Source organism: Paralichthys olivaceus, chromosome 4 (genome assembly GCF_024713975.1).
Source record: "Paralichthys olivaceus isolate ysfri-2021 chromosome 4, ASM2471397v2, whole genome shotgun sequence".
NCBI lineage: Eukaryota > Metazoa > Chordata > Actinopteri > Pleuronectiformes > Paralichthyidae > Paralichthys > Paralichthys olivaceus.
The window spans coordinates 20,383,056-20,400,025 of record NC_091096.1 but is presented as its reverse complement, the minus strand read 5'-3'; the positions used below and the strand labels follow the sequence as shown (position 1 = coordinate 20,400,025).

Here is a 16,970-nt window from a genome sequence, read left to right as displayed (position 1 = left end):
CTCTTTGATTTCCAGCACCCTCCAATCACAGCAGGACATTGACTCATGATTGTGCCACTTCAAAGCTTGGGAATGGTTCTCCTGACCCCACCCACCCCAGGTCTCCCCTTAAAAGTCATGGTCACCCAGTCCTGCAGGACTTGAGATCTGGGAACAGCTCCTGCAACACCACTGAGACTGAGTGACCCCGTCCTTCGCTGCTGGATTTCTATTCTTTACCATTTGGCTCTAAATGTGAAGGAGGGTTAGCGGAGCTGAAGAAACACTGTGGATATCTCTGATACTTGGATTGTTCACTGACCCTGCATGAACACTTTCATACTTCTCCTGTGCTGCTCCTGATCCTGAAGAATGCAGTCCATCAGAGGTGAGTTGTTTTTTTTTTGTTTAAATGGGGATTCTCAGTCGATTACTCCAATTTCCAAAGCAGTGCTTGTCTTTATCAGATCACACCTCTCAAGCATGAAACTTCATATTTCACTCTCTGGTGATGCATTCCTATGAGTAATCTTTTTATTTCGTAGACTTGAAGCCTAACTTCGGCGGCCCTCCTCCTCCCTCCATGGCTGCCGGCCCTGATGCTTATCTCCAGGGTAACATCAGGTTGACTCTCGAGGACCCTGATCTCTGGAAGTCTTTTCATGAAATAGGGACAGAGATGATCATCACTAAACCCGGAAGGTAAGAAAAGAAAATGTGAAATGCAAAATGCAGGTAGAGTAGCGCCCTGTGTTTCCGTGTCTGCTTCTTGATTTATTCATCATGTGTTCACCTCTATGTTCCACAGGAGGATGTTTCCACACTGTAAAGTGAATCTCTCCGGCCTGATTCCATGTGCAAAATACATTCTGCTGGTTGACATGGTCCCTGAGGATGGATTCAGGTATAAGGTGAGACAGAAATTCTCTCATTTATAAATGTTTTAAACCTTCATCTTAGATTAAAGTATCTCCATCTATTCTGTTCATCTTGGGAGAGGGATCCCTCATGTGTGACTCTCTAGTTTTCTACAGTTTGTTCCATGTTGAAGTTGTTCTCTTCACTCTAGTCTAGTGTTAATTTGCTAATATGGGCTATTTAAATAAAGTTTAATTGATTAATGTGCAGCAGCCATGGCTTTGGGCAGAGAAATCAGAGTGGTGACCACAATCCCCCAGACAAGACACCCCCTGTTTATCACCCCCTCCTGACATGGTACATCAAAGGCTGCTATCTCTTCCTGTTTTTCTATTCCCTGCTGGGAGCCCACTGTGCCGGCCCCTATCTCTGTGGGTGGTACCTGCCGGCCGTCACTCTCCACTCTGCCGTGCTCCTCACACTGTGGGAATGGAGGAATCTGTAGACCGCTTGTTTTTCTGTTATGACAGACTGACTGACTATCTGTCCCTCTTCCTACAGTGGAATAAAGAGAAATGGGAGGTGGCAGGAAAAGCGGAGCCCCAGCCTCCCTGCAGGACCTACCTCCACCCCGACTCTCCGGCCCCCGGGAGCCACTGGATGAAGCAGTCCGTCTCCTTCCTCAAGCTCAAACTCACCAATAATACGCTTGACCAGCATGGCCATGTAAGTAAGAGCGCTCAGAGATGGAGTGCTAGACCACAACCTTGTATTTCCAGATGATTCCACATGGCTTCTTTTGAAGGATTTCAAGTTCTTGATTGACAATACCATGAATACTTGTAGAGTAGGAGCTCAATAAATTTAAATTGAATCACTCTCTTCTTCTCTGCAGATCATTTTGCACTCCATGCATCGCTACCACCCACGCTTCCACATCGTCCAGGCAGACGACCTGTTCAGCGTCCGCTGGAGTGTTTTCCAGACCTTCACCTACCCCGAGACTTCGTTCACAGCCGTCACCGCCTACCAGAACACCAGGGTCAGTCCCCAGCATTTAACTAAAACCAACACAATCTGCTACATGACTGAGAGTTTTAACTGAACTGACATCTATTCTCTTGCAGATTACAAAGCTGAAGATCGATCACAACCCTTTTGCCAAAGGTTTCCGGGAGGAAGGCACCAATAAAAAACGGTGGGTTTCACACTGGTCAGATACATGCAGTGTGGCCTGTTTTCCCAGAAATGCATCAGCAGTAGATTCCAGCCAATGTAACATGTAGAACTGTTCTAATGATGTTTCCTCTGCAGGCGTTCGAACAAGAACCCAGGCTGCCCCGAGAAAAGACCGAAGATGTCAGACATCTTAGACAGGGACTCGGAGGAAGACAGTCCACAAGGTTTGCACTCAAGACTCTCTTCTTCCTCACATCTACTTTCTTGTACTTTCCTGTAGTTGAGCTAATGATTGGTGTCTTTTTAGATTTCTGCCCGTCATCCTATGAGGCCTATGATGGAGAGGAAGGAGAGCTTCCCAAAAGGAAAGAGGTCAATGGTGTCAAAGAGGAGCGTTACTCCCCGTGGGCCGCTGACAGGGAGCACAGAGCGAGGACTGAATCTCCTGCTGGGGCAGACAACAGAGATATGTACAACGCAGAGCAGCTGGTTCCTGCTCCTGCTTCCTACCAGCCGTACAGGTGAATACCATTCAGGTTGTTTCACAATAAGAGCGTTATCTCATCCTGATCAGCAAATCACTGACCACCTTCCTTTTTCCTCCTCAGGTTCCACGAGTACGGGAAGTCTCCCTCTCCTTCCTCCAGCATCGGCAGCAGCAACAGTGGCACAGAACGCAGCAGCTTTGAGTCCAGGGTCCCTGATGTCGCCACTGTCCCCGATCACGACTCTTCAAAACCCCGCACGCAGGAGATCGGGCCCCCCCCCTGTGGCCCCCAGCCCCTCCCTGCCCCTCAGGACTACACCGGGGTCCTCAACATGAGCATGGCCCAGGCCGGCAAGCCTGGGGTCATTGGCCACCACATCTACAGCCCCTACGGTGCTGAGCAGCCCTTGGGCCAGTGGAGTGGTCCCGGTCCCGCTCAGTACCCACCTCCTCACCACCTGACTGCCGACTACACCCCGCAAGCTGTGCACCACGGCTATCACCATGGCAACGTGGCCGAGTGGAGCCAGTACCCGCTGTTCTCTTACTCGTGCTGGTGAAGGGATCCTTGACGTTAACTGACTGAGAGTGACTTAAAGTGCTGCGGCGCCATCTTGCCAGAATGCTGATCTAGCACTCGCAGGGAGGAAGTGCATGTCCAGACGAGGCTGAGGGCCCGGGGCCTGCAACAAGAATAGAAAGAGTAAAAGATGTAAAGTGTGAGCAGGGACTGTCGCTGCCTTGTCTTCAGACCGGCAGGACTCGGACTCCTGTTACTGTGTGCTGCTGCGCCATGCCTAAAGATTGTTTCATTAACTGTCTATTTATTTTGTATTTCATCTCTCGTTCAAGTGTAAATAATATTTTTGTAAAAAGAAAGAATAAAACGTAAGTGTGCAAGTTATGTCTTCAAGTTGTGATGTGATTTGAAAATAAAAGACTAAAAGTTACATCATCCTGCCTCGTGTGACTGATTACAATAAATATTTGAATCTCTTTTCAGAATACAAGTATCATTTCCTTATGAAAAATAATCATGTGATAAATTATCCAAACAGAGGAACAACTTTCTTGTTTACAGTGAGTTCATCTGACTGGAATGACAAATGATCCAGATGTATAGATAGATGGTTTAAATTGTAGCCAAGGACTCACTGTAACATAGAAAATGTTCTGGGATGTTTTGTCAAGATAATTTAATTCAAGCATGGTGACTTAGATTAAACACAAGGGCACACAAACACCTACATGAGCAGACAGAAGATGGCATCGTGCTTGGTTTTCTTGAACATATGTATAGAAAAGAAAACACAGGACATAATGAAAGAACTTTGAAAAGGAAAAACAAACCAAGACAAAAACTCTTAAAGAGAATGAAAGAGCCGAACGAATTAATATTGTTTGTGAAAGGAAGTGAATGACGAAAGCCCAAATCTTGTCGAACTACTGAACCTTATCCCAAATGGTGTATGTTATTCTTTCTAAGTTAAGTGTATTCGTGAGGTCACTAAGCCACATCTCAATCAGGGACCTCTTATTTTCCCAGTGTAGAAGCAGCTTCTTTGCTGAGGCTGTAAGATAGGAAACACTGTTGTGCTCTGCTTCATTTGTCCAGGTCATCAGTTTTACCCATGGGTGATCGTGAGGTCGTCGTTTTTTAATTGAAGACACTGAACCAGTAATTCTGAACCTTATGGAGAAAGGTGTCATCTGCCAATCTGTTGCATGTTGGGGGAATTTCAGGTTATATTCAATGCAAACTCTCCTTGGTTAGTGAAGGCTGTGTTAAATATTCAATTGGATTGAACAATACCTTGCATTATCTGTGATCTTAGGGCCCATTTCTTTTTCCCATTTGTTTTATAATTTGGGAATAATTTGACAGTACATATTTTTTACACTTCTACTAAATTGTGTGAAAGAACAACACAAGAGAAATGTCAGAGTTTGAGAAAGTATTCTCACCATGTCAACACAGACTACCCATATATCCTGATGATTCCCATGGATGAATCTGAAAACTTGTCACTGGTTTAAATGCAAGTCATTTTCTTGATTACTCATAACTCTTACATTCAAGTCAATTGTTTCAATCTGCTAGCAGACAATTTCAGATTCTTAACTTCTAACCACCATGTAGAACTTTTCTATTTGTTGACCTTTGCTCCATGTTCCTGTTTGTTGCCTCAGTTCACTGTTAATGCTGTTTAATTAGATAAATATATGTTAAATGACTCCTCCTCTACTGCATATCCTTTATTTCTGCCCCTGAAAAACTTCAGGAGCATGTCTATCTTTTTGTTTTACATCCAAACATCTTGCAGGTTTGCTGAGTTGAGACTGGAGAAGTGTTTTTGCACATCTGCATTCTTTGCACAGGACCAGCTCTGATAAGCAGCACGTCAGCTGTTGGTGATTGTTTGTATTTGCTCTTTGTTGATGTAATGGGGACCACTCTGTAGTTTGGAGAGGCCCAGCATGCATTAAAGACGTTGTGTTACTGTGACTGCGGCTCACCTGCTGGGGTTTACCCATCGACATCATAAAACATTGCACGACTCTCGTTCTCCATCTCAATGAGCCTTTAGAAGCATGAAAATGGGGGGCTGTCTGTTCCCTTTCACCACTAAAAAACACAGACTGGGCCCATCGCCTCCACCCGGGGTGGATATGAGCTGCTAATGACTGTTGTAAAGTCCAGGGGGGGAGGAAGAGGGGGGAGGAGAAGGAGGTCATCCTTCAGGAACAATCCCAGCCTGATGTGGGTTTTTATTCCGTGGGATTCATTATCTCGGAGGCCTCTTATATATAAGGCCCACATATATAATGTACACAGTTCATTCACTCGTTTTAATGAGGATGAGGAGGGAGATAACTGCATCACTGGGTGAGATGGTTGCTGTGATGAAGTTCAAATTCTTAAAAATAATGAGATTACATCTCCCAGAAGCCAGTTTTTAAATTAAAAGCAGTGAAGATAAAATCATGTAGTAAGAAACTGGGGAAATGAAACCCTGGTTACGATATGAAAGAGCTTGTGACACAGGATATTGATTGGAATGATACATAATCACGGTTCTGTCCCCATTTCCTTAATGTGAGTTACAGACACTATGGTGCAAATTTCTGTTAAATACATGTCAAAGCAGGTCGGTCTGAGATTTAATCGTGCAGCTGCAGATTGACCCAAAGTGAAAAGGGAAAAGCAGTGAATCAACACTTTGTGCACAAAACAATAAAACAACAATTTCTTATAGGACAACAGGAAACAGAAGTCAGTTTTAACTTGCTTAAGAGAGTAGACGTCACAGGAATATTGTAAATAATTCAAACTTCATTATGGAATGGTAACTGAAAATGTCCCTAGATCTTTCTCTCTGACAAATAAAAACGCTGCCGTGTACAATCTTTTTCATTAAAGCGACACAGCCGGAATCCTTTCTTCTAAGATTCATGACATACATTAAAATGAACTCTGTTATGAATCCAAGTATGAAGCAACTGTGCTTTTATTTTAATAAACACCAGGGGAAAGTTAGTAGAAGTTTATTTTGCTTGAATGAATTCAAGACTAAATAAGTTTTTCCTAAATTTTCTTTTGTTTATTTGATTCTGTGAATTACAGTGAGAGTGAGCACTATGCTTCGTTTGCTCTGGGTGGTGTTTGTATCAGGATAATTTAATGTGAGCACCAGCACCATTATGCTAAGAATGTAAACAATCAGTTATGAAAATAAATAGATCGCAGCTGAACATTTTCAGGTAGAACTGAGGACAGACTGAGCGACAGATGGAATTTATCAGGTAAATATCTGACATGATGTATTTGCAGTGGAACATCAGTGATTGACTTGAAGAGCTGCTACTCTAAAATGCTTTCTGAGCATATTGTATGAAGATAACTGATTTTAACTGGGTTTAATATGGAGTTTAACTAAGGTTGACAAATATTAAAAGATCAGAAAGATTCATGTTAAGATATGTGAAGGAAAACTATCTGAGAATTGTCTGGTGAGATTAGTTGAATGGATTCTATAAAGCTTTACTTTCTCTTGGTAAAATGTTTCCTCCTGATCTATTATCCATAATAATTTATGTAATATTGTTCATGATATTTATTGTATTTTCACATATATTGTAGCAACTTGGGTTTTACATTATGTAACTGCTGTTATCAGTAAGTTTCTGAAATGTGTGACAAAGCTGCTGAGGGATATAATACTGTAACATCTCGACCTTACTGTGCAAAGTGACGAGAGATAATGTAAGTTGTGATTTGTTGCTTTGCACTTACAAATTGAACTGAATTCAAAGGTCAGTGGTCGGGCTGCTCCGCGGATGTTCAGCAGGAACATTGTCTGTCACAGTCAGAGATGAGGAGCCTCTCTGAGTCCAGATCTCCATCCACAGGTGACTTTCTTTGTTCTCTATCGACTTACTGCCAGACGTTGGACCTCCTGCTCTCCCACACAGCAGTAGAAATAAGAATGAAAGCGACCACTTAGTAAAATTCCCTCGACACACACACATCCACAACTCCACTGGGCTTAATCTTCATAGCTGCATGTCAATGGGGTAATTTGGGGCCTTTTAATTGCTATGATAATGGTCTGGCAAAGAGCAGAGGATCGACCTGTGCTCAGATGTCTGTGGAGGCAGCTGACGATGTTAAGTGCAGGACATATGTCTTTAAGTATCCCCCCGGTGGTAGTATACAGCAGTGGAATGAAAAGGACTGATGCATAAACGCAGCAGATAGTTGATCCTGTGGATGTCCACTGCTGGTGTCAGCACATCCAAGCAGACAAGCTGGACGGGGGCTGGCACAGTGGTGTGAAACAGACAGGGGTGGAGGGACACTCACTTAGGGCCAGTGGGGGGTGACAGATGTAGATGAAACGGCCTCGCAGAGGAAAGCAGCAGTCGGCCTTCATAAAGCTGATGGAGTGTAGGGACAAATGGAGAGGAACTGGTGGAGACTGGGTGGAATAAAAGGACAGGAGGCAGAGAGGAGTTCAAACAAGGAAGGTCACCTGTGGAGGTTCTACATTATATCCATCACACTGTCAGGTTATACAAAAAGGTAGCTACTACATAAACTTTTCATCCAAGAGTGGAGATATAAGTTAAACAGTCAACAGGGACTTTAAACGACCACAAAAAAGAATTACTTAAATACTTACCTGCATAGTCAATGTGTTATACTTTATTTATTTGTGGTTTTTCATCTGTTTTGTTTTATTGCATTGTTGAGTATGATCTGGCTTCTCTATAATTTGCTTATACATTTATTATCATTATTATTATCCCATTTATTTGATTATTCAATGAATGTTTCTGCACATTTAAGTTAAAAGGTGCAATTCTTTTAAGGAAATTCCTATGGAACAGATTATGAACACAACAGAATGAAGAAAACTCACAAAACCTGGGCTCAGATTTCTAGTTGATTAGTAGTTATATTACTTTTCTTACGCAGAAACGCTACGGGGGAAAGATTTGGGGATTCCTCCCAGAAAAACAAGAGATTGTCACGTTTTTACCCAACAAGTCTAAAAGGTATTGTAAAATTCTGATGGAGAAATAAAGAGTGGGTTATCTTGTTTGTCAGCCTTTAACCAGCATGTGATGCTAAAAAAAACCCAAAACATCCTCAGAGATGACGGAGGCCACAGCCCTGCTCCCAGCTAACATGCATGCACAACAGAAGCAATATAGTATTGAGATGTGCTTTTATTACATTTGAAAAGTTATCTTGAGTACCCATTTTGCATTTCTTGTATAACAGCAAGTACCAACACATTGATTTGCTTTCAAAACTCTGATCCTATGAGAAAACAAAACTGAAATTTCACTTGTTCCTGAAGGATTTTCAGTGACAGAAATTAAAGGTGCATAGTGAGGAAAGTGTCATTTCACACATCTGACTATAATAATAACACTAATAATGTTAACTGTGAACTGAGGCAACAAACAGAAACATAGAGCAGAGGTTATATTAACCAATATACATATTCTACTACTCTTAGGATTCTGCCATGGAATAATACGCAGCATGGAAGACCAATGCAAACAAGAACAACATATCATAATGTTTTGGTTTACATTGCACACACGTAATTAACCTGAAGATGTGGCAACATATTAGGAGATGGGCTTTTCATCCTGTAGCACCAGTGTTTCATCATCCAGTTACAGATTACTTCCACATTGTTCTTTACAACTTGCCTGTGACATCGGAGGCACATCATCTGAGGCTCATCTCCATCTAATCAGACACTGGTGAACATAAAAATAAAAAGGTCATTACACAGACTTGTGTGTTTCAGCCAAAAACAGGCACAGTGTTAAAATGTCTTATAATTCAGGAGTTTGGATGTGACGATAAGTTAATCGTAGCAATAACCAGTAGCTTCTAGGCTGGAAAGGTAAACTAAATAATATAATTTACTTCACAGATTTTAATAATTTATCAGACTAGCTTAAGAATAACATTACAACAGGTAACAGCTGCCTGTAAAACGTCTACACCCTGGTTTAGGTGATAAGAGAATAAACATGCAGCTGAAAGAACTCCTCCATATACTGCACCACCATATAATTGCATAGCCAGTAGTCTACACTGCTTTACTTTGAGGATAGCTTTCCAGTGACAAATGACACAGTGACAGGAAATAAAAATGGATCAGCCAAAAACAGTTGCATCAGCATTTGAGCAGGTTTCATGGAGTGGGATTCAGGCCCCGTGCACACCCGGTTTTAACACGTGGTTTTTGTGATCTGATCATGAGTTGACAACTCCGAGTGCGTGCCTTCACACCTGGCATTAAAATGTGGCCCCACATGGACTGAACCTGTCCAACCAAGAGGCTGCCACTTTGTTACGAGACTGACGGATACCAGAGGTCACAAACAACGAGAAGAGACACAATCACGTTCACACTGTGACGAGAATGTGGACACGAGGCCCAGACCACCTCTAAATGTGGTCTGATCTGTATCCGAGTGCATTCACACATGTATTTAGTGCTCTGTCTTGAGATTGATCACAAAAAGCACATGTTCATACCGGGTGTGAATGAGGCCTTAGATCAGGTTTTAAAAGGATAGTTCACTGAAAAATGAAAATGCACTCATCATCTACTAACCAGGCTATCATCCAAGTGTCCTCAAGCCCCGACATTCGACTTTAAACAGCATCATTTTCACCGTGCTTTAAGCCTAAAAGTCAACTGATATCCTTCTACTAGGTGATTTCATGGAACCTCAGACATACTACGTGGACATTCAGGCTTAAACATGGTGTAAATGACCTAGTTTCCAGTCAAAAGTGAATGTCGGGGCTTGTGGACAGTTGGATGACAGCACACGAGCAGTATGGAGGCATGTCATGTTTTTTCTGTTGTTTTATTACCTCTGAAGTGTCGGTCACCACTGAATTTAGTTTTTTTGGATTCGGCTGCTACAAAGTTTACTTCTGAGACTCCAGAAGAGTTTTGTGGACTGAAACACTTCACCCACCCCTCCATCGGCATAGTAGTGAGTAGATAATGAGAGAACTTTCATTTTTCCTATAACAGTTTTGAACAGGGGCTAACTCTGTAGCTGAGACATAAATATAAATATGCAAAGATCCTGAATGACACTTTGGTTCAGAGGCACTCAAAGTGGTCAACATGCAAAGAGGACATGATGCTGTTATAAACCGCTGCCACAACAACATCCTAAAAGTACTTCACACTCAACATGCTGAATTTGTTTTAAAAAGTGCATCAACAGTCTCCAGTGCACAGACATTCAGTCCAACACAGCTGCTTCAGTCCTCATTAGAGTCCTCTGAGTTTTCCAGGTCTTCCCAAGAAGCCTTGGTGCGCTGCTCCCAGCTCCTGGCCTGGGCGATCACATTAGGGGGCATGGGCACCACGCAGGCTGCCATGCCCGAGACACGCTCCTTAAACTCTGTCTCGACCTCCCACTCGTCTGCGTCGGTGTTGTACACGTGAACATACTTCATCCTGTTACTCTTGTTGTGAGAGCGTCCACCCAGGATGTAGATGTAACTGTCCAGCACAGCTACGCCAGGTTCTCCGTGTCCAGCGGGGAGAGGGGTCATTAAAGACCAAGAGTTGGCAGTGGGGTCAAAGCATGCAACCTGAGGAGAGAAAAACAGGAGGGGGGGGCATCACTTAAAGTGTATTCCAAACTAATAATATTAATTCATTTCATTAAATCCACAGGCTTTTACAGAGATGCTGCACATTTAAGTGAAGTGTGTAATTTTAAGTTGTAAATAAAGTTATGTGACTGTTCTTTGTTGAAACACATTAATGCTGGTTTCAATATCACATTTATGAATAAATCATGGCTCCTAACGCCACCTAGGTTTTCATACCGTCCTGGACCTTTCAGGGTCGTAGCTAATGTAGGTCCACCATGCTCCTCAGATGAACGTGAACTTGGCAATCAGGAAACCACTGTCGCAAACGTGTGTGTCACTGCCACTGGAGTCAGACAACGTAGATGGCAAAATGGTATTTCTTATATGTGTGTGGGAGTTTGTCATGTCTGTGTGTGGGAGGGAGGGAGAGCCGTTCCATCTTAGCCCCGTCTTCCACCACTGTGTTCTATAGGCAATTTTTGAAATTCCAGGAAGGGACACTAAATCCGAAATGTAGGGGTGAAGGTAACCTTTAAACTCATGAAAGCTCATGAAAGCTCATATCTGTGTAAAATTGTGTGAGCGCTGCCTTCACTGAGCAGCGTTAACACCACTAATGACTAGTGACATCGTACCTTCAGGACATCACGCCGATATCCATGCTGATCATTGCTTCCCCCGATGACATAAACGCGTCCGTTTACAGCTGCCATGCCGTGCCAGGCCCTCTCTACCGGCCCCTCCGCACACGCCGTCAAGTGATTTGCCACAGGGTCAAAGCAGTACGTCTCTCTGAGGTAAGCCCCACCTCTGCGGCCACAGGTTATATAAATCTTTCCGCCGGTCACTGCTCCGGCATGTGCATACACCTAAAGAGAAGGTAAGACTTTTTAAGAGATGGTAAGAAATGGATAATACCTGGTTAACAGCAGGACAGTCCTATCAACAGATATCAGGTGAGTGTGTAGCAGCATCATGTGGATGGTACAAGTATTACATGCTGTTATTTTTTCATCTCATACCTCTCTTTTTAGAGGTGACACAAACTCCCACTTGTTGGTGTGCGGGTCATAGCGCTCCACTGAGTCCAGTTCATTACTGTAGTCTCGTCCTCCGATGGCGTAAATATGGTCGCCCACCACACACACACAGTGGTCCGCACGCTGCTGCTGCAGTGGCTGGATGGTACACCAGGTGTTGTGACGGGGGTCGTATCTGGGAAGAACGGACGAGACAAAAGAGTGAAGAAGAAATATGACTCCAGAAATTCAATCAGTGGGCAACACATCTATGCACAAAGTAGATATTTAATAAAATGAACTATGAATGAGAAAATTCACATTTAACTGCATGGATCAGAACGAGGTCTGTTTAGTAGCTCCTCTGGGCGTTTGATCGGATCGTATGATTTTCATCAGGAGATGGATTTGTAAATGTCCAAGGGTAATTGTTTCTTTCAGACCTTTTTACATCTGCAAGAAAATATCTAGCGACACAATTAAGCTCAGATTGTTTTCTCAACTGTGACTTCCAAAGTCAGTTAAAAGGCAAAATGTAGATGTAAACATATATTAAGGGGCTCTTAAAAAAAGGGAACTGGAACTTTTACATCTCCGTGACCAGAGCAGCAACCAAATCAAATAATGTTTTCCACTTGGTCAAAGAAACATTAAAAATGAGAAATAGTTATAATAATGAAAAGAACTGATAGTTGTAGACTAGACAAGTCTGATCTGTGTTCCTCTGAAGTAACCAAATATTCTGATGGGATCTCACCTCCAGCAGCGGGTCTCCGCTCGAAATCCAGTGGTGTTCTTGTCTCCTCCAATAAGATAAACAAAGTTGTTGATCACAGCGATGCCCTGGTTGGACATTCGCGGTGCATGTGCTGCAGTGAGAGCCCTCCACTCCCCCCAGCTCGGGTGGAACACCTGAAACAGGTGCTCGTTGTCTGTGAGGGAGCCGGAGCTGAACATCCCGCCGAAACCCAGGATACAATGGAAGGTGGACCGCGGCTGGGTGAGAGGAGTCTGCAGGACGGGCTGCCAGATCTCCTGCTCATGGTAAGTCAGGGCGGCTGAGGCCAAATCCTTCAGCGGACACTGGTTCAGTCTGCCGTACAGTCTCTGCAATACTTTTTTCTCAATCAGGCAGAAACGCACAGCATCAATCATCCTGAGATTATCCTTAAATTCAGAGATATAGCAAAAGAAGCAACTGTTATTAATACCTTTCTTGCTTTATAAATACTTTGTATGTGATGGAGAAGGAGAAGAGAGTATAAAACGCAGACACACCTTGGGACTGACCTGCAAGTACACCTGGTCAGTTTCCACCTGCTCGGGGCTGTAGTGGTAGTGAAGAGCCGCCTCGTACACCTCGTTTTCACTGTTCACCTGAAGCTCTTCGCTGCTCAGTGCTCGGAACACTACGTCTTCGGGGAGCTGTCGGTACACGTCGCTGCGAGACAGAGTCTGAATGTTCCTGAGGATGTAGGAGTGGACTCGGTCGTTGAGCTGCTGCAGTCCATACAGATCGGCGAGATGATGCACCTCTAAAATGTTGTCCTCATCCAGCCAGGAGAGGAGGAAATCACAGCAGAAGCCGATGACATTGTCAAGCTATGAAACACAAAAGTACAAAGGTCAGCTGCAAAATAAAAAACGCAATATTTTGCAAAAAGAGCAACAAATATCTTACCTGTACAAGTGTGGCAGCGATCAGGACTTCCTGGACACACTCCAGGTCTAACTCAATCTCCGAGGTGTAGATGTAGTCAAGTATTCTTTTCATGGCCATGTAGGAGACTCCATGAATTGGTATCTCATTTTGCTGTGTCTCCCGAAGGCCTCCAGCAAACATTCCCCTGGTGGAGAGGGGAGTGCTATGTTGTTGTTGTGATCTTATCGTGTGTGGGATCAATCTGGTGGCCCAGTGATGATAAAATGCATGTCCTAATGACCGCAAAGACCTTTTGCTTACTCTGCAAATTTCCTCTCATTATGTAATTGGAAATGTGTAATAAATACAAAATGCTAAAAGAAAAAGCCAATTTTCAGCAGAGAAACCCTCTCGATCAAATCTATGTTGACAGAATTGAACTTGACTTTTTATTGCTGATACACAAGCACATTCACCAGGATACAGTGAAAGCCTACTGTACCTTGTCTGCTTACTTTTAGCATCTTAATGGGATTTCAGGCCTAAAAGTAGGGCTCTGGTTTAGCTGCACAATGCAAGAGAAGCATCTTTCCCTGCTCAGTAAACTACAAGATAGCGTAAAGTACAATAGTTGAAAGATCACTTATGTAATGACATAAGCAGACAAGGAAATCACTAGGACACACAGACAACAAAGTCAATCCACAATGACCGCTGATCATATGACAACATTGATAAGATACAAGAGGAGGAACTTTATTTCTAACTGGACTCCACACCAAGTCTTGTGACATTGGGCGGGACACACCTGCGCTCACTGATTAGATTGAGTATTTTTGTGTATGTAAATGTACAACTGTTATAAAGTAAAAGTAATTGTGTCAAACTGCCTGACTTGTGATATGTTCAGTTGCCAGGAGGCCTTTGGCCATTTGGCCATGGTAATTGGCTTTCATGTGAGTGCAGCTTGTTCTGCATGTGCCATTATAACTGCACTTTGTCCAAAGTGACTTTTGACTGGTGTCCACGTGCATGAGTGAGGTGTTGTGGAGAGTCTTGCAGATGATGTCACACAAATTATGAGATTAAAAAGCAAGTCAAGCAACGGTGCATCCTGCTGTGGGTCACACTTACCTGAAGTAACTGCAGGAGGCTGCCAACAGTATGCGGTGGGCTTGGATGGGTCGACCCTCCACCAGCAGCACCACATCGAACAGGATGCCCCCCTGTCTGAGAGCCAGCAGGCCGTCCAGCAGGCTGCGGAAATGGGCTAAACTCCTGTAGGTCTGACGGCCCGATGAACCAGGGCCTCCTCCCACCGGACTCTTTCCATCCTCAGCCATGGCAAGACACTGGTGTTCAGGCTTCATCGCGGTTCTTTATCTCCCTGGAGCGGACACCATCCTAAGGTTCTTCCATACTCTTTAGAAATCCATGACAGCGCTGCGACTGTCACACGTATCAGGGGGATCAGGGCAGTTAGCGGCTAAAGCTGGGTGGATACGCCTCCTTCGCGATGCATCGTCACTTTCAGAACTATGCTACAGCTACTTCCACACCGCAACTTAACACACACACCGATCACAAGGACGTGAGACTATACAGTGACATGCATTTATCCTCCAGATGACCTACTGCTAGCTGCCCATACGCCGCTAAGCCGTCAGATAATGTTAACTCTAACCAGGCAGGGACGTTAGCTAGGAGGCTATCAGCTGTTAGCTGATGTGACGCTGTAAAACAGCGAGTTACTGTTTAAAACCAGAATCTGCACTGACGCATCATCGTGATCGTCAGGAAACAAAGTGTCCAACGAGCACAGTTTGACACAGTGACACTGATCCCTTCAGTCAAATCACCAGCTCACGCGCCTGATTCTATTTTGACAGATCAAAACAAGTCTGTTTACTTTTTGATGTCAGGCGATGAACTCGACTGCTATTGGTCGACGTGCTGCTGTAGCCCCGCCTCCTCTCCAGGAACGAGCCAGTTAGAGACTGTTTCACACTGCAGAGGAAATCATTTTGTGTTTGTCTCTTAGAATAATAAGAGTTTATGAGATATAGTTTATTCATAACCTAGTTTATGAGTTATAACAGTTAATGGGAGTTTATAAGAGTTAATAAGAGTTTATACAATTTAATAATAGTTTATAATAGTTCATAAGAGTTTATAGGGTATAGAACTGATTATAGGGGGTGGGAGTTATGGCAAAATACAATTTCCTTAATATTATGGTTGCAACCTTTATATAATTCACTTAGATTTTTAAATTGTATTCTTTATTTTTATAGTTTGTTTTCATCAATCGTCTCTAAATGTGCCTTAAACATGTCGTAACTTTGTTCTTTCTCCATCACCTCAGCCGGTCCTGGCAGAGGCCGTCCACACTGAGCCCAGTTCTGCCGGAGGTTTCTTCCACAAGGGATTTTTTCCTCCCCGCTGTTGCTCATGCTTGCTCGGTGTGGAACAAGTTGAATTTTGTGTTTCTTAAGATCTTGGACTTTAGAGCAGCACCTTGAGACAACTGTTTGTTGTGATACCCTGCTATATAAATACATTTGATTGATTGATTGATTGATTGACTGATTGAACTAATCAGTATGTACACAGTCTCTATTTTGTATGAGAGCAGCATCAAAAAGACGCACGTAAACGCTGGGAATTTGTTTTGTAAATTTATACTTGCGAATGTATGTTGGTATATATATATAAGTGTGTGTGTTTGTTTGCTTGTTCTGTTTTTTGGATGCTTCTATCTCCATTGTGCTGTGTGCCTTTATTTGACATTCTTATAGGTAAACATTACCATAACACCTATGGTTAAGGTGGCTGTATTTTTCATGGAAACAATAAAAAGCGAAATTCAAAAAAGATTGTAGAACTGTTTTTTTTCCCTTAATCCCTTGTTTATTTTATATCGCTCACACTGACTATTAAGTAGATCAGTAAGTTTTTAAGTAGGTAAATAAGAAAGCCTTTTATTAACATGTTTAGACAGTGTGACTTTGTCTGTCAAACACAAGAGGATGCTGTTTCCTGATCAAATGTCTGTGAGGATATTTTTAATGATCATTTTTTCAAATATAGGATTATTTGAATAATATAGGATTCAAAAGTTCCAGCACCAGAGCTTGATAGTAATCCCCAGTGCACACACACTGTGCTTTATTTTTAACAAGATACATGATAAAATTATATTGGCTATTTTTCTTCTCATAACTTTAGACTCTTCATTTTATCTGTCAGTGTCTCCACTCGCTAATTTTTAAACAGGATAATGAACAACAAAACAATAGTTCGACACCTGAGCTGGCTTCAGTAAAATAAATCATTAATTGCAGTAATAATTATCATTAATATTCTAAATGATATAAATAGACATTAAAACATCAAGCATTTATCAACACTACTTTTACCCCAGATACTTTGATACAATTGATAAACGCTACGCCTGCATTTGTTTGAACAAGAAAATACATTTGATCTTTGTATTTAAATCATACATTTGCATAAAATAATGGAATCCTTCTGTGATATGATGATTAGGTTGAACTTTCATATGCTAAGTCTAAACATATTATAATAATTATCATTATTCTTTGTCCTTGTTGTTATTATGTATTTTTCATGCTTCAATAGCTTTTT

At 42.6% G+C, this 16,970-nt stretch overlaps 2 protein-coding genes across 3 annotated transcripts; one reads left to right on the top strand and one right to left on the bottom strand.

The window, feature by feature from the left end:
• The first annotated feature begins 209 nt into the window (after nucleotides 1-209).
• On the top strand, nucleotides 210-3,378 carry tbx16 (T-box transcription factor 16). The gene is made up of 9 exons (XM_020093616.2): nucleotides 210-367; nucleotides 525-681; nucleotides 788-890; nucleotides 1,399-1,563; nucleotides 1,733-1,879; nucleotides 1,965-2,035; nucleotides 2,152-2,240; nucleotides 2,324-2,537; nucleotides 2,625-3,378. Exons 1-9 carry the CDS (start codon nucleotides 352-354, stop codon nucleotides 3,061-3,063), a joined length of 1,401 nt encoding a protein of 466 aa, XP_019949175.1. The 5' UTR covers nucleotides 210-351; the 3' UTR covers nucleotides 3,064-3,378.
• A 4,840-nt stretch (nucleotides 3,379-8,218) lies between these two features.
• klhl22 (kelch-like family member 22) lies at nucleotides 8,219-15,214 on the bottom strand. 2 transcript variants are annotated; one of them, XM_020094051.2, is made up of 7 exons: nucleotides 14,457-15,214; nucleotides 13,362-13,527; nucleotides 12,971-13,282; nucleotides 12,438-12,847; nucleotides 11,684-11,876; nucleotides 11,297-11,530; nucleotides 8,219-10,655 (listed from the first exon to the last, which is right to left on the bottom strand). In XM_020094051.2, the coding sequence occupies exons 1-7, from the start codon at nucleotides 14,690-14,692 to the stop codon at nucleotides 10,320-10,322; spliced, it is 1,887 nt and encodes a 628-aa protein (XP_019949610.1). In that variant the 5' UTR covers nucleotides 14,693-15,214; the 3' UTR covers nucleotides 8,219-10,319. The 2 variants fall into 2 exon arrangements, with proteins under 2 accessions (XP_019949610.1, XP_019949609.1); XM_020094050.2 differs by having other exon boundaries at nucleotides 12,959-13,282; nucleotides 14,457-15,211.
• Nucleotides 15,215-16,970: the final 1,756 nt, after the last annotated feature.

Excerpts from the sequence above, each read along its gene's own strand:
- klhl22 (XM_020094050.2), bottom strand. The coding sequence starts at position 14,692 with ATGAAGCCTGAACACCAGTGTCTTGCCATGGCTGAGGATGGAAAGAGT. Across the intron at positions 11,877-12,437 it reads GCGGAGACCCGCTGCTGGAG|ATACGACCCCCGTCACAACA; the intron begins GTGAGATCCCAT and ends CGTTCTTCCCAG. Across the intron at positions 10,656-11,296 it reads ATCGGCGTGATGTCCTGAAG|GTTGCATGCTTTGACCCCAC; the intron begins GTACGATGTCAC and ends TTCTCTCCTCAG.
- tbx16 (XM_020093616.2), top strand. Across the intron at positions 2,241-2,323 it reads GGAGGAAGACAGTCCACAAG|ATTTCTGCCCGTCATCCTAT; the intron begins GTTTGCACTCAA and ends GTGTCTTTTTAG. Across the intron at positions 2,538-2,624 it reads GCTTCCTACCAGCCGTACAG|GTTCCACGAGTACGGGAAGT; the intron begins GTGAATACCATT and ends TTTCCTCCTCAG.